The sequence below is a fragment of the Trachurus trachurus genome, assembly GCF_905171665.1.
Source record: "Trachurus trachurus genome assembly, chromosome: 17".
NCBI classification, from domain to species: Eukaryota; Metazoa; Chordata; class Actinopteri; order Carangiformes; family Carangidae; genus Trachurus; species Trachurus trachurus.
In genome coordinates, this window is record NC_139900.1 from 22,936,316 (window position 1) to 22,951,835 (window position 15,520).

Sequence of the window (15,520 nt, forward strand, 5' to 3'; positions counted from 1 at the left end):
TGTAAAAACTAAGAAATGCTTGAAGATTCAACTTTTCCTGAGAATCATAAACTAATATTTAGTTGCATAACCGCGGTTTTTGAGAACTGCTTCACATCTGTGGGGCATGGAGTCAACCAACTTCTGGCACCGGTCAACAGGTATTGCAGCCCAAGACAATTGTACTACGTTCCACAATTCCTCTGCATTTCTTGGTTTTGCCTCATGAACAGCATTTTTTATGTCAGCCCACAAGTTTTCAATAGGATTAAGGTCCGGGGATTGTGCTGGCCACTCCATTACAAGAATTCTGTTGGTCTGGAACCATGATTTTGCTCGCTTGCTGGTGTGTTTGGGGTCATTGTCTTGTTGAAACACCCATTTCAAGGGCATTTCCTCTTCAGTATAAGGCAACATGACTTCTTCCAGTATTCTGATGTACTCAAACTGATCCATGATCCCTGGTATGCGATAAATAGGACCAACACCATAGTACGAGAAACATCCCCATATCATGATGCTTGCACCACCATGCTTGTGGGGGGGTGGGGGTCTTCACTGTGTACTGTGGCTTGAATTCAGTGTTTGCAGGACGTCTGACAAACTGTCTGTGGCCCTTAGACCCAAAAAGAACAATCTTACTCTCATCAGTCCACAAAATATTACGCCATTTCTTTTTAGGCCAGTCAATGTGTTATTTGGCAAATTGTAACCGCTTCATTACACGTCTTTTTTTTAACAATGGGACTTTGCGGGGGCTTCTTGCTGGTAGCTTGGCTTCACATAGACGTTGTCTGATTGTTACAGTACTCACAGGCAATCTTAGATCTTCTTTGATCCTCATGGAGCTGATCATTGGCTGAGCCTTTGCCATTTTGGTTATTCTCCGATCCCTTCGAATAGTCGTTTTTCTTTTTCTTCCTTGCCTTTCTGGCTTTGGTTGCCATTTTAAAGCGTTTGATATCATTTTAGCTGAACAGCCTATCATTTTCTGCACTTCTTTATAGGTTTTCCCCTCTTTTATTAATTTCTTAATCAAAGAATGCTCTTCTTCTTAACAGTGTCTTGAACAACCCATTTTACTCTGTTTTTCAAGGACAAATATATGCAGCATCAGTTGCCTTGATCATTGAATAAGGGCCACCTGTTTAACACCTATTTTCTTTCACATAATCATTGACCTCAATAATTGAACCTGGCACTGCTATTTTTTTTTAACACGCCCCTTTCAGTAAATGATTCAGTTTTACAGAATCAACAGCATGCACGTCATGCCTGTTGGGTCTGTTGGTTTTCTATACCTTTACTAAACCTTCTAGAAAAAGTTGAAAAAAAAAGTTGAAATTCTAACAAAATCAGTGATTTATCTTGCAAGTGATGTCGGACTGCTATTATTTTGAACACAACTGTATATATTATTATGTCCATTGCGGTTTTTGTATCTTTAGTTCACAGATTTATAGTACAAATCTGCAAGTATACAATATATACACATGCCTCCTCATAATTCAGCATAAGTGATGTAAAACTTAATTGTGGTCTTTGTTAAATACAGTCACTCTGAGTTAATCGGTGGTCATGAAGCCACAGTTCCTCTGAGCTGGTTTTACAGAACAGCTCTCTTGAGGTTTATAAGAATTAAGCACAACACATACTCCTTTATTTGTTTTAGGGATTTGCCGTTTGGTAGGCTAATTAGGAATTGAAAATATATATTTTTGACATATATTTTCCAAGGTAAAAACGTATGATGTTTTCATATAAAATATTTTATGTCAGTGAAATAACCATGACAATAATGATCAAGTCTGTGCTCTTTGTAAATTAGAGCATTAATCTGTCTATGATAAACCGACTGAATTACAGCATGAAACTAACAGCTTTGTCTGCCTTTGTGTCAATTAGGCCAATTACATAAACATTGCATGAGAAACGGCTAATTTGAGTGTAGTGACTGTGTGCGCTTGTTTTGCAGCCCGGCCGGTCCCGCCCGGTGCGCCGCGCTCCGGCTGACGGCGTGGGGTCGTAAGCTCCGCCCCGGCGAACACACGGGGTGTGTTACCGCTGCTGCTGCTGCTGCTGCTGCTGCTGGCGATGTGTGTGAGTGTGTCACTCTCCGTCCGCCTCGGTTGATGCTGTAAATATTAGAAGAAGCGTGTTTGGACCGTGTTTTGACTCATGACTTTTTAAACCCCGGAGCTGAACCTGTTGACGGTGAGTCGCCACTGAGGCTGAAGGCGCAGTTAGCCCGGGTTAGCCCGGGTTAGCCCGCCTGACAGCAGCGAGGCTAACGTGTGTAACGGGGCTAAGGCTTGACAGACATCGCGTAGGCTACTAATATTAGCCAGATATCAGCTAAGTCCGTGTCAGACATGGCGTCTTACGTGGGTTTCATTCAGTGACATTGAAGCCATGTTTCCGCTGCAGCTCTGCCTCATGTCAGACTTATGTAATTTAATGTAACACAACGTGTAATGTTGTTTCCTATGTTGTATTTTAGAGCCGTGGCTGCTGCTGCACCTTAAGTTACACCTTGTCGAGCTGGTTTGGTTCCTCAATGGGACATGCCCCTTTTTACACCAGCCCCATGTATTGTGCCACTGGACCAGTTGCCTATGAATAAAACCACAGTATTTTGGGATTGTAAACACTGTATTAAGATTAAGCTTGAATTAAACCAGGATGAGACTGTCTGCAGGCCAGAGCCATTAAGCTGGCAGGAATGGCAGATATCCAGGGTTCACAGTCTAGATAGGTCTTCTGTTCTGATGTGATATATATATTTAATGTCTGACACCCCCGTCTCTGTTCCTACTAAGTGTTTCTTCTTCATTTCCTCCAGGCTGGATGAGTGGGCCAACCTTCACCTCCCCCTCTGCAGAGGCGGCGGAGATGAACCGCATCCATTACGAGTTGGAGTACACAGAGGGCATCAGTCAGCGGATGCGGATCCCTGAGACGCTCAAAGTGGCCCCGGAGAACCAGGCAGGGTCCCTGCTGCTCCAGCAGCCCCTGCTTGCTCACACAACGCTGATGCAAGTTCCTGAGAGGATTGTGGTCGCAGGTGAGGACACAACATCAGTAAAAGGCTGCATGGTAGAAAATACATGCAGTTAACAGATCGGGCTGTGTATGCATCACCACATAAAGCCCAGTAAACCATGGATGTACACAGGTGTGCCCATGGAACGTTCTCATGGTCCTTGTGACCTCCTGTCGTTCATCCACAGGTGACGATGATGACCCTCGATTTCCTCGTCCAAGAGACTTGGACTTGATTCAGTCCGTCCCTCCCGTGGACCTGCTGAACATGAAGGCCCCGCCGCGAATCCTCACCCTGTCAGAGCAGCCGCTGGACTCCCTGGAGACTGACCCAGCCTCTTCACAGAATAACCCCGGCCAGGTGGTGAGGCTCAAACTACACCTTCTATCTACTTTTGTTTTGTTTTTTTTATTTGGCATTACTATGAATTGAATTTCTCAAATAATTCTTCTTCTTTAACATGGTATTATTCTGCATTATGGCTCTTTAGTTACATCTGTAACTTTGCCAATGAAAATCTTGTGGATGTAATAGCATTTGAGCGGGGGAGAGATGTAAGGCTATGAAGCTAGAGCAGAGAGCTGATGTTTTGAAGGTAATCATTAAGGTTAAGCCATTTTGGAAAATTGACATAACTAGTAATTTTGGTTAAAAGAACAATACAGTACTTTATTGTATAAATGAAATAAATGTGCCTGAAAGGAAACAATTGATCATTCAACTCTTCTTGTTTAGTTGTTTATGCTAAAGTGCAGCTTCTTTTCAATTCTTCATGCTCCATTATACTAATCCCATTAATACATGAAGCAGAATCCTTGGATCATGGTAACAACAACAGCACATCCATCTGTTGGAGATTGAATCTGCTCCACTGAGTATTTGGGGAGTAGAGTTGTTTGTGTGTAAAGTTCTTCATTCCCTTTGTTTATTTCTCCACTAATCACACACCTGAGCAGATTCTGTCTGCTTTGCTGGAGATGCGTACAACTAACTGTGATTTGATGAGGGGATACACAGAAAGAGGACACACACCGGTGGCTTACCCTTGCTGTTAGCAGAGCTTCATGAATTACGTTCTGCCGTGAAACCAAAACCCCAGCTGTCTCCAGGGTTGGTCAAGCAAACACCTGATCATACCTCTAAATATAGGCTATTCTCAAAAAACAACTGAAATGCTGCTTACAGAACTGAAACAGTAGCTCAGAGAAACAAAGAGATGCAAACCTTTATTTTTTGTTTAAAGGGGAACAGTGAAGGTTACATGGTCAAGTAGTAGTGAGGAAAAATAAGGAACTAAAGAGAGTGTTTAGGGAGATTAAAAGAGATACATTGGCCACAGTAGCACTGGGGAAAGACACCAAGATCCTTCATTTATCTGCATATGGTTTTGACATCATTGTTGGCTGAGGCGGAGCCCTCCGTTGAGACTGCTCATGTGAGCACCAACTGGTGGGAGGACACTTTTTAAACAGTGGTTTGGTCTTGTGGTTCTTAAAAGTGCAGTGGAAAATAAAATACAAGAAGAGATTTCAAAACCAAGGAACCATGTGGACTAGATGTAGCTATTAACAATGTGATGATTTAAAAGTTGTAACCTACAGTATAACCCTTTAACGTGAGCCTGACAGTGTTTCACATCTTGGCATCAATTATAGGCCCACTTTCACGCTCGGTCCCGAAGAGAACGCAGCGTGAGCGAGAACATGTCTGGTCGCCACAGCAGTCAGATGAGCAGAGGTGAAATAAGGTAAGCACACATCCACGTTTAACCCTGCTGCTGCTGCTGCTGCTGCACAGCTTCGTTACTGCTGCTTGTTCATTCACCTGTGGTTGGTTTTAAATCTTTCTTTCTTTACTGTTCCTCCCCACCCAGTGTAACCCCTTCCCCTTCTGCCCCCCCAGTCCGTTTGTGTCCCCCCCTCTGTTCTCCCGAAGATGCAAACATCAACCTCTTCACAGCCGCGGGATTCCTGTCTTACGTTCAGTCAACAACACGGCGAGCGTACCAGCAGGTCCTTGAGGTCCTGGACGACAGCCACCGCAGGTATCTGTTCTTTGTCCCTGGAAATCCTCCGAAGTCACTTTAATCACAGCGTCTCTCAGTGTCCAACCACAAGCACAAGCTGTTCCTTTTTTTTTCTAAGAAATATCATGGAATTCAGATATTTTCTCAAAATTAAGAAAACAAATAAACTCCTGACAACACCACAGCTTTCGGGAGAGCTCCTCAGGTGAAGAACTGGAGGAGGTGATGCAGGGTGGGAGTTGAGGCAGCTTTAAGAAGAACAGCAGAAATATATTTTACTCAGTTGTACAGGTGCATCTATATTAGAATTAGATCTAGATCATCAGCAGAAATTAGAATATCATGGAAGAGTTAGTTTATTTCAAAAGTTAAATTCAAAAAGTAAAACTAATACATGATATAGATCCATTACACACACTGAAATATTCCATGTCTTTATTTTGTTTAATATAAAAAATATTGTTAAAGCAGAAGTAAGTGGTCCGGTCGTTTTCGCTAATGCTGCGTTCCAGGCAGGCTTTTGAAATCGTAAATTACAGCTTCAAGTCACAACTTACGACTTTGTAGCGTTTCAGGCAACCCACTCGTGTTTTTCCGACCTGTTTTACCGGTGAAAGTCACTATAACGGCCACTCGTAACTTCCGACCGGTGAACTCGTACCAGATCGAACTGGTACCACTTCACGGTCGGAAAAATACGAGTTTCCTTGAACGCACCATAACAGTCCTCGTCGCTACGTCACCACATTCACGGCGTTCCTTGGCTGCACACACAGCCCTGCATGCCGTTCTCTCTCCTCATTGGATAAAAACTGTAGGATACGATAAATGTTTTCTCTTCGGCTCAGAGCAGAGCAGAGGGACTGAGAGACCCGTGTTTCGGTCCAAACACTCTAAGTGATTGCTGTCTGAAGATATAACTATTTAAGACTTATATTAACACAAATATATCACTTACTTCTGCTTTAACACAGAATTGTTGGTCTTCTGGAAAGTATGTCCATTTATATGCACTCGGGCTCCTTTTGCTTTTGCTTTCGGCGTGGCATGGAGGCAAACAGCCAGTGGCACTGCTGAGGTGTTATGGAAGCCCAGGTTGCTTTAATAGCAGCTTATCTGCATTTTTGGGTCTACCTAACTACTGAAGTAAATTAACTTTTCCATGGTATTCTAATATATTGAGATGCACCTGTATATGAAAGCAAAATAGGTGCTGCCCAAATTTGAGAAATGTTTGCTTCAACAACCTTACTTGTTTGACATCTGTCACCGTAGCAAATACAGGTCAGATGTCTTGACGTCAATGTAACAGGTCCCAGGCAGAGTACCTGTACACAGATAAGGTTCCTGTAAAACAGGATAAAGAATGAGACAGGCGACAGTTTGCTTCTGTTCAGTGCAGCTTCGCTCAGTCGAATTTTACTTATCAATTTGCAAATATCTTTTCCATACTCAAATGTCAAGTAACAGTACGACATCCATAATATCAGAAACAAAACCAAAATACTGTACAGGCTGGTTACAGTATAAGCCTCCTATTTCCAAATAAACACACATTTATCCATTCTTCATAAAGAATAATCCTGAGTTCAGTGGACAACTGCATTAATACATCCGCATTCAGTCAGTTAACTGAGTTATTATGTAGTTCACAACTACTGAAAATAATACCATGAAATATAAAATGTACAGGACCTCACATGTTCCCTTATTTAATCTCACTCATAGTGCAAATAAAAGAAGAAACTAGCATATTGCTCTGACTGTTGATTCAAGATAAATGCCTGAGCTGAAGGCTTGAGCTGAAGACTTGCAAGGTTTTAACAATTTTAACTGGTTACAACATCGACAAAATATATGTATATCGCTCTATAACTATCACATTTAATTTATTCACGCAGGTAACAAAATACTGTACCCAAGATAATAGTTTTTAACTCAAAATTAAATGTGCTGGAGCCAGAAACTACGACATGGTTTGGTCACAACAGAAAGAAAAATGTAAACAGCGGCGCCATCTTGAGTCGTCCGCGATACACCGAGAACTATAAGTTCTGCCACTGGTTCAAAAACCCATTTAAACACATTCAATAGCCTTACAAAATCGACCTACTATCATATTGAGATGTAAAGCACTAATGTGGGTGTTTATGTATGTTTTGAAACACCACCGACCTGTAAAACAGGAGAAAGAATGAGACGGGCGACAGTTTGCTTCTGTTCAGTGCAGCTTCGCTCATTCGCTCAGAAGATGAGTCCAAGAGGGGAAGCAAATCGCCACACTGCCTCCTACTGGTAACACTGAGTAGCTCACTAGCTTTCACTTTTATGAGATAAAAGAGGTAATTATTGAGCATTTTGACCCAAATTAACACATTTCTTTCACAGAAATAACCATTTCAAAATAAAACAAATAAAATTACATAAAATGTGACCATCCATTTCATGAGCGTCACATCAACATAATGTGTTGTTGAAGGTGTGTGTGTTGCATAACTTCCCTTTCAGGCTTGGTTTTGTAGATTCGTGGGCAGCCCTTGAGCTTGACTAATTGTGTCAAGTATGTTGCTGTCATCATTACTCTAAACTGAGATATGGTTATCTCCAAAGGACACACCTGGACCTGGCCCTGGATATCAACCCTGACGAGTCCGGCTTGGTGGACGCCTCCTCACTACGGCGACAGGTAATGCTTTGTCACTGATAAAGATGTAATATGCGTCTTGGCTGCTCTGATGTGTGTATTGTGTCTGTTGTGAATATTTTCTGGTGTCGTGTTAGGGCTGAAATTTCCAATTGCTTCAGTTTTCTGACACAGCAAGCTGTCAAACCCCTTCTCATATCTTTTAGTTACTCAGTTGTAAACAAATATAATACAAGGGTGAGGCACATAACAGGTTAATAAGAGTAAAAAAAAAAGCTTTGAAACTATTAGGTCTTGCAGCTTTGCTTGTATAAAATGATTAGAACTGATCCCATAAAAAATCTTCTCAATACGATATTAGTAGTGAAGTTGTTTATGGATGTTCAGTTAACACATTTATTTTATATTTATTAAAGCAGAAGTAAGCGGAATGTTTGTGTTAATATAAGTCTTCAATAGTTTTATACCATGGTCTGGGTGAATCCTCGATTCTGATTGGCTGCGGGGTGTCCATTAAAAAGTGATAATGGACACCCATAAAGATGTTCCGGTCATATTGCCTGATTACGTTCTAAATATTGCGCTGGCACAAACGCTTGTTGGTAACCACGGCAACGGACACTCGGACCAAAACAACTTTTTTTCAGCGCATCACGGCACTGGAGTCTGTAAACACACAAGCGGTAAGAAGTGCACTGACCCTCTGAAAAACTTTGTGTCATGTAACATTTAAGCCGCCACCTCACCTCCCTTCACTGATCATCAGGCTGTGGCAGAGTCACTGGCTGTACGCCGCTGCGGTCACAGCGGGACCCTCTTTTTTTTTTCTTTTATCGCCGACGAGAGTTATTAAATAGTCCGCTCAGCCGCTTATTGTGAAAGACGTATGATTTTAACGGTAAAAACAACATTAAATTATAAGTAATTGATTTAATATGTATTTATCTCGTAAGTGACCATGGTATAAGCGGGATAATGCCCTTCGAGGTGTCCGATTATCAGAGATTAATGGACTTCGCGGAAGCAACCGTCCTCCGCTTCGCGTCGGATGGTTCACGCCTCCGCGTCGTCCATTAATTTCTGATAATGGACACCTCGTCGGGCATTATCCCTTACATATCTTCCGACAGCAATCACTTATATAGAGTGTTTGGTCTGAAACACGGGTCTGTCAGTCACTCTGCTCTGCTGTAAGCCGAGGAGAAAACTTTCCTTGTATCCTACACCCTCCAATGAGGAGAGAGAACGGCATAAAGGGGCGGTCCTCTCTGTCTGTGCAGCCAAGGGATGCGCGTGAATGTGGTGACGTAGGAACGAGGGCGGGGACTGCTAACTCCATCAGCTGACAAGAAGTTAGCCAAAACCACCGGATCGCTTACTTCTGCTTTAATACAATTCATCAAAATATAATAGAAATTCCAATATGGCCAAGTGCAATGTCCAAATTACAGGAGCTGCAATAGTTTTTGATAAAGTTTAAATGTGTCACATTGTTGTGCACTGTTGGCACCATAAGTGTCATGTTGCTACAGTGACGCCCCGGCATACAAGTCATATTTTCTAGAGGTAAAGGAACATGTTTGTTTGGTACAAGAAAAAAAAACAGATTTTTTTTTCATGATAGTCAAATGCAAAAATGATCATTCCATCTGAAATTGCAACGACATATGGGCAAAAATAACTGCAACGTGATTTGAAGAAACATGCAACTTTCTCTCCATTGTGTTGATGTGCTCATCCAGATTGTGAAGCTGAACCGGCGGCTGCAGCTGCTGGAGGAAGAAAACAAAGAGCGCTCCAAGCGAGAGGTGATACTGTACTCTGCTACTGTGGCGTTCTGGCTTATCAACACCTGGATCTGGTTCCGTCGCTGAGCTGGGACCAAACTGAGCCTCCCAAAACACTGGAAGCCAAAGCAATTCCTTGTTAAAGGTGCAACCATTAAAATATGAGCCTCTACTTAGGTCTACATTAACAACATTAACATTATTGACATTAAGTCCGAAACAACAGCCCAGGATGTTTTTATAGCAAATTAGATGTTGAAATTTGACACACAATCAGTGTATCACATGAGCCAGCATGTTGAATACATCTACTTAATCTTACAAATTTGTGGCAACTGTGACTACAGTCTCTGCCATTAAGTAATTTTTTTGGGTGAGATTTTGCTACGGCACTGAAGCTAGGAGCAAAACTAAAGGTATCAAACTTCACATGAAAGTTTGAACATGTGTAAACTGGCAAATGACTAACAAGACAAAGCACAATGACACTACTGTTGAATGTTTTCCATAATGTTGGCATTAGCTTTGTTGTAGTAAGCAGAGCTTTTGCTGAATTTGCAGCACAGAAATACAAGCTACATTATTGGCTAAAACGAGCTACAACATAGGTTTATGTGCAGAGAATATAATGTCAAACAGTCAAACAGGAGAACAGTTGATGATTGAGTCTGCTCTGATATTAGCTTTAGCTGAAACTAAACAGATCACTAGTTTAAAGTGACAGAGGTGTGCCTCACAAGTTTAAATGAAAACTGAAAACCCTTCTAGGTATTTGAGTTTGGAAAATGTTCGATAAATCTCTTACAAAGCAACAACAGATGTTACGGTGATGCTTACCATTGTTCGTCTTCGTTAGAGTAAACAAAGTTTGTAAATGAGAGTTGTTAGCCTCCGGAGCCGAGCGATTAGACGGGAAACAAGGATTTACTTAAGCAACAAATGTTTTGGGAACGCAGACCAGAGCTGGAGCTACAGTTACAGGACCAAATGTCAGACCTGACCTGTTTGAAGAGGACGCCCATCAGTCGGGTCAAAAATAACCATTCTTTAAGTGTCAAAATAACATGACTAAATCTAGCGATGCCATAATATTTACCTTGAATGTCCTTTAAGTTCCTCATTACCCAAAGCATTTGTGTACAGTACTTGAATAACCTGCTGTTGTAATGGTGTAGTTAGTCATTACCATATATATTTTTTACCTCTTTGGCAGTCACATGCACAGTGATTGTGGTATGAGCTTGATGAAGGGGCAAACAAAACTACTGAAGGTAGGGGGCCGGTGTAGTTATCTGTGAATAAATCATGTGTTCTCATGCTATTTATACAGTTTGAGCTTGTTTTTCCAGAGAATCTGACCACTCGTTTTATTTCCCCACTACAAGTTACCTACGAGACTAAAAGCATGGACTGTGTGGTTTTATCCATCATACAGTGTGACATTAGAGCTACTGTGTGTATGGTCATTTGTAATAGATGAATATAATTGATATAATATTGATGCCATTATTTTTGAATAATAAATATAATATCATGGAGGTTTATTTATCATAGCAGAGGCATCAGTAAAACTTTGCAGTGATACTTTTTTTTTCTGTCATGCAGTTTACTTATCACTTAAAGCTGGAGTTTTAAGTTACATATTTTACTTTCTTTGTAATATATGAATACATTCATTGTTTGTAAATATTTTTGCTGTAATAAATGATGGATGTTCATTTCTTGCAGACCTTTGTTTCTGTGCAATACTGACCCCTGCTGCTGCCTTTGCTGCTGCGCAACACCAGGAAGTCGACTTTGAATGGAGAATCACATAGGGGTGTATTGTGTAATTAAAGAGCTGATCATTTTTTAAAACCGAAGATCGTCATCAAACGGATATCGATTAGGCTAAAAAAATAAAAAAAAAATCCTGATAGTGGCTATTTCTTATGGTTTTCTACTACCGGGCGCATCCACACAGCAGAGCAGCGGTGCAGAGGTAACTTAGCCTACGATGGGGATCACGAAGCTGGCAGATCTGATCCGCTCAGATGCTCCGGATGCCATTTCACACAGGGATATCAGCGATTACGCAGGTGAAGTGTGACAGGTTTGTTTTAATCTGCAAAGTGGTGGTTTTGACTCGTTGGGGGAGCGGATGGAGCTAATTGCTAAAGCTAAAATACCACTTGGTAGCTCGGCTAACGAGTTTAGCCACCAGACAGACACAACAACACATCTCTTAAAGTGACACCACCACGCCCTGGAAAGTTTCCCTTCAACGAAAGCACACGGACATGAGCAGTGAAATGTCACCAATACAGCAATGAAAACTAACTGTAAATGAGATTAAACACCAATGTACACACACACACACACACACACAATAGAAATTATAACTCAACATCAACAGCAGTTAGATAAGGTTGAAGAAAAGAAGACAAAACAAAACAGATCAAAATGAATGAATAAATCAATAACTAAAGAAGGCTTCAGTAGGCATTCAAGACTGAAAAGCCTTACCCTTTTACAAAACAGGTTATATTACACTCATACAGTCTACTAACACATGTGGGGCCCACGATTGCAGCCGGAGCGGGGCCCATATGGACCCCATAGTCCTAATTTATATAAGTTGAAATGTATTTATTGTACTACGTATATGTTTTTAGATCATTTTCAAGATTATTCCACGAGTTGACCGCTGTTACAGTTGTACATCTTTGTTTTGTGTTAGTTAGTTATAACCCTCTGAAGTTGTAATGACTTTGTTTCATACTCCACAGGGAAAGTAATTGCACTGGACACCTCTATTGTTGTGAATCAGTTTCGTGCCGCCACACCTGCACTAAGGTGAGCTCACGGAGGACCCGTCCTTCTCAAACTACAATCATACAGTGTCACCAACAGTTGTAATTAATGTTTCAGAGTTTGTTTTGGTGTACATGTGTTTGTGGTTTTTGGTCAATGGTCTTTATTTCTTCCCTGCAGCCCCCTGACCGGTCTCTTCTACCGCACACTCACCTTCCTGGAACATGGCATAAAACCAGTGTTTGTGTTTGATGGGAAGCCTCCTGGGGAAAAGGCAGCTGTTGTAAGTGACACCTTGAGTTTGTATATTTTTTTCCCCACACACCCTATATCCTCTTGGTATGTATGAATCAGTGATGAATCTTGTGCTGACAATGGCAGTAGGACTGGTCTTCTTGCATGTGCTGACTGAAGAAAAAAATCTTAAAGAGGGAAGTGGAAGTGCACTTGATTAACTCAATTGACGCACAGCAGATTCCTGTATATGATACACATGACTGTGACCCATGCTGATCCAAGATCCTGTTTCTCCTCCAGCTTGAGAAGCGAGCGGAGACGATTGGCTGGAGATCAGCCAACCTCACAGGCACAGGTGAATCTAACAGTAATAAAAAAGTGCAGATTCAGTTGTTTCCTTACATGCCTGAGTAATGACACCACAAATACAATTTCAATGTCTGTCCTCACTCTTTACTCTTTTGTGCTGAATGTAGCATCATCCAACACCAAGGATTGTCTCCGTCTCCTGAAGCTTCTTGGCATACCACACATCCAGGTATGATTCATCTATATACTGTATGTAACTATCTAGTGTGGCTGGTATTTTCATTTTTCATAACCTCTCTCTCTCTGGGTCTTGTGCTCCAGGCTCCAGGAGATGCTGAAGCAATGTGCGCCTGGTTGGTGAAAGCAGGGACTGTGAATGCAGTAGCATCAGAGGACATGGACTCACTGCCGTTTGGTGCTAATATTCTTATTCGCCAGCTGAACGCCAAGAAGGACGGGTACGAACTGTGCAATTAAACTGTTGCTCAGAGGATGCGTTAATCACTTTTCTAGTGTAATTAAAATGCTCAGTTTTCAGTTCCATGTCATTGATTGTTATTGGTAATTTTTTATTTATGTCTTTGTGGAATTTACAAGTCCAGTTGGAAGATGTGTTGTTTCTAAACTGATCTAATGCTGAGCTGTTCCTCTTCACAGCGAGGTCATTGAATATTCGTTACCCAAGTTATTAGAGAAACTGCAAATTAGTCATGAGGAGGTAAGGCTGAGGCGTTTATTAAGCACACACTATCATGATTGGTGCATACATATCACAAAAACATGTATTTTATAGTACTTTCCCTCTTTTGTGTTTTTTCCCACTAGTTTGTTGACCTGTGTATTTTGCTGGGTTGTGACTATTGCGAAAAGATAACTGGTTTGGGTCCTAAGAGAGCGCTTACACTGATCCAGAAGCACCGCACTATTGAGAATGTGGTTTTACATGTCAACAGAAAGGTATTACAATCATCTTTAATTAGTGGTCTTTGTTGTTCTTTCTGTACATTGTTTTACCAAAGAAAATGGAAACTCTATATACTTGTATCTGCTTCCCTTCAGACGCATCCTGTGCCACATTTCTGGAAATACAAAGAAGCACGGAAGTTATTCCTGAACGCACCACAGCTTGACACTCCTGAACTCATCTGGACTGAGCCAGATGAAGAAGGCTTGGTTGAGTTCCTCTGTCACACCAAATATGTAAAGTAAGTGCACCTAATGGCTTTATTTTTGCATAAGCCCGCCCTACACGTCTTCACACTTACTATGGGACTTGTATGAACGGTATTGATGTTTTTAGGGTGGAACGGGTCCGAAACCGAATGGAGAAGTTCCGAAAGATGCGAGAGGAACGAGAAAAAGAAAGAGCAGCGGGGCCTAGCAGGCAAACACGAATGGAGGACTTCTTTAGAATTACCAGAAAGAGGGGACAGGTGAACAAAACACAACAATCACCAATAAAAATGTTTTTAATACCGTATGCATTTTTCAAACCTGTTAAATTGATGTGTGACTTGATTTATTGGATGAAAGGCAAGAGTGATCAAGTTAAAAAAGAACACTATCTGAAATGACCTTTCAAATGTTTGGATAAGTTGTGATTACTTTTCCAGTCAAGCATTCTTTTGTTTATGGGGGGAAAGTATCATAATACACATTTTCAGTGTTTGTGCATTTGGTGTGTTTATCTGTCTGAGCAGCTGTGTCTTTCTGTCTTTCCCCTTCTAGCCTGTGGAAGCTGCCGACTCTGTAAGCAGCAATAAAAAGAGACCAAAGTCAAAATAAGGCTGCTGCTTTCTGCTGCTTGTTGTCAACACTGACAATGGAAGGACATTTATCCATTTCCCTGTCCTGATATCTTTAACAACCATGTACCAGGCAGTTTCACAGACACTCCTCTAACCTCTGATCCCAATCTTGAATTTGTGCCACAACATGCCTCTGTTTTCAACACACTTGCGCTTCATTCCAGTGGATCATCGACATACCACAGCAAAATGTGCGGTAGCAGCTTTACATAAAGGGTAACGGCACAGACTACTGTGCTTTTTCAAGTGCCTTTTAAAAAAAATTCCATCCAACTTAAAAGAAGCCTAAATGGGCATCTCACAAGACACAGACTTGAAGGCTTTGTCTCAGCATGGGACCTCTACCCCCTGGGACAATACAATATTCTGATCTTGTCTGAGCAGCAGTGTCTGCAACAATACAGTGCTCTGAGGAGTTCTTCAGTGCATCCAGCAGTTTCCTGCAAAGCCACCAAGAGAGAGCAGAGCAGGCGGCGGACATCTATAAAAGAGAACAGTGTGATCACTGTCAGGGAGGACTTCCCCTAAGCCAGGACTGCAGACAGGGGATGTCTCATCACTAGATATTCAATGAGCACCTGTTGTGTAAAGTGTGCCAAGGCAGAGACCACAGACTTGAATTCTAATACGTCCACTAAAATGGTTTCATGTGTAAAGGAGATAGTGAGATGTTTAAATCCATGTAACTAGTTAAAAAAAAAAAAAAAGGAGATAGAGACCAATCTGTTTTATATGAAGTGTAAGCTGTTTCATTGTTTGGAGTAAAATGTTGAAGTTAATGTGTCTGTGTGGTGTTCTTATTGTAAGTGTGTATTAATGGTAGTTGGGCACAACAATTCAAGCAAATGTAACTTTTTTTTTTTTTTTTTTTAACCTTTTGTTATTGAAGAAGTA

At 41.3% G+C, this 15,520-nt stretch overlaps 2 protein-coding genes across 5 annotated transcripts; both read left to right on the top strand.

The window, feature by feature from the left end:
• The first annotated feature begins 1,958 nt into the window (after window positions 1-1,958).
• On the top strand, window positions 1,959-11,100 carry LOC311000231 (mitochondrial fission factor homolog A-like). Of its 3 annotated transcripts, none has more exons than XM_083990888.1 (7): window positions 1,959-2,079; window positions 2,822-3,043; window positions 3,210-3,385; window positions 4,678-4,769; window positions 4,896-5,066; window positions 7,659-7,734; window positions 9,435-11,100. In XM_083990888.1, exons 2-7 carry the CDS (start codon window positions 2,827-2,829, stop codon window positions 9,564-9,566), a joined length of 864 nt encoding a protein of 287 aa, XP_083847014.1. In that variant the 5' UTR covers window positions 1,959-2,079; window positions 2,822-2,826; the 3' UTR covers window positions 9,567-11,100. The 3 variants fall into 3 exon arrangements, with proteins under 3 accessions (XP_083847014.1, XP_083847013.1, XP_083847015.1); XM_083990887.1 differs by having other exon boundaries at window positions 2,006-2,193; XM_083990889.1 differs by having other exon boundaries at window positions 2,006-2,193; window positions 3,210-3,382.
• A 190-nt stretch (window positions 11,101-11,290) lies between these two features.
• On the top strand, window positions 11,291-15,362 carry LOC311000264 (putative flap endonuclease 1 homolog). Of its 2 annotated transcripts, XM_083990929.1 has the most exons (11): window positions 11,291-11,557; window positions 12,248-12,314; window positions 12,453-12,555; window positions 12,810-12,864; window positions 12,986-13,047; window positions 13,140-13,276; window positions 13,476-13,536; window positions 13,644-13,775; window positions 13,878-14,023; window positions 14,119-14,251; window positions 14,547-15,362. In XM_083990929.1, the coding sequence occupies exons 1-11, from the start codon at window positions 11,476-11,478 to the stop codon at window positions 14,601-14,603; spliced, it is 1,035 nt and encodes a 344-aa protein (XP_083847055.1). In that variant the 5' UTR covers window positions 11,291-11,475; the 3' UTR covers window positions 14,604-15,362. The 2 variants fall into 2 exon arrangements, with proteins under 2 accessions (XP_083847055.1, XP_083847054.1); XM_083990928.1 differs by having other exon boundaries at window positions 13,644-14,023.
• The last annotated feature ends 158 nt before the right edge of the window (window positions 15,363-15,520 follow it).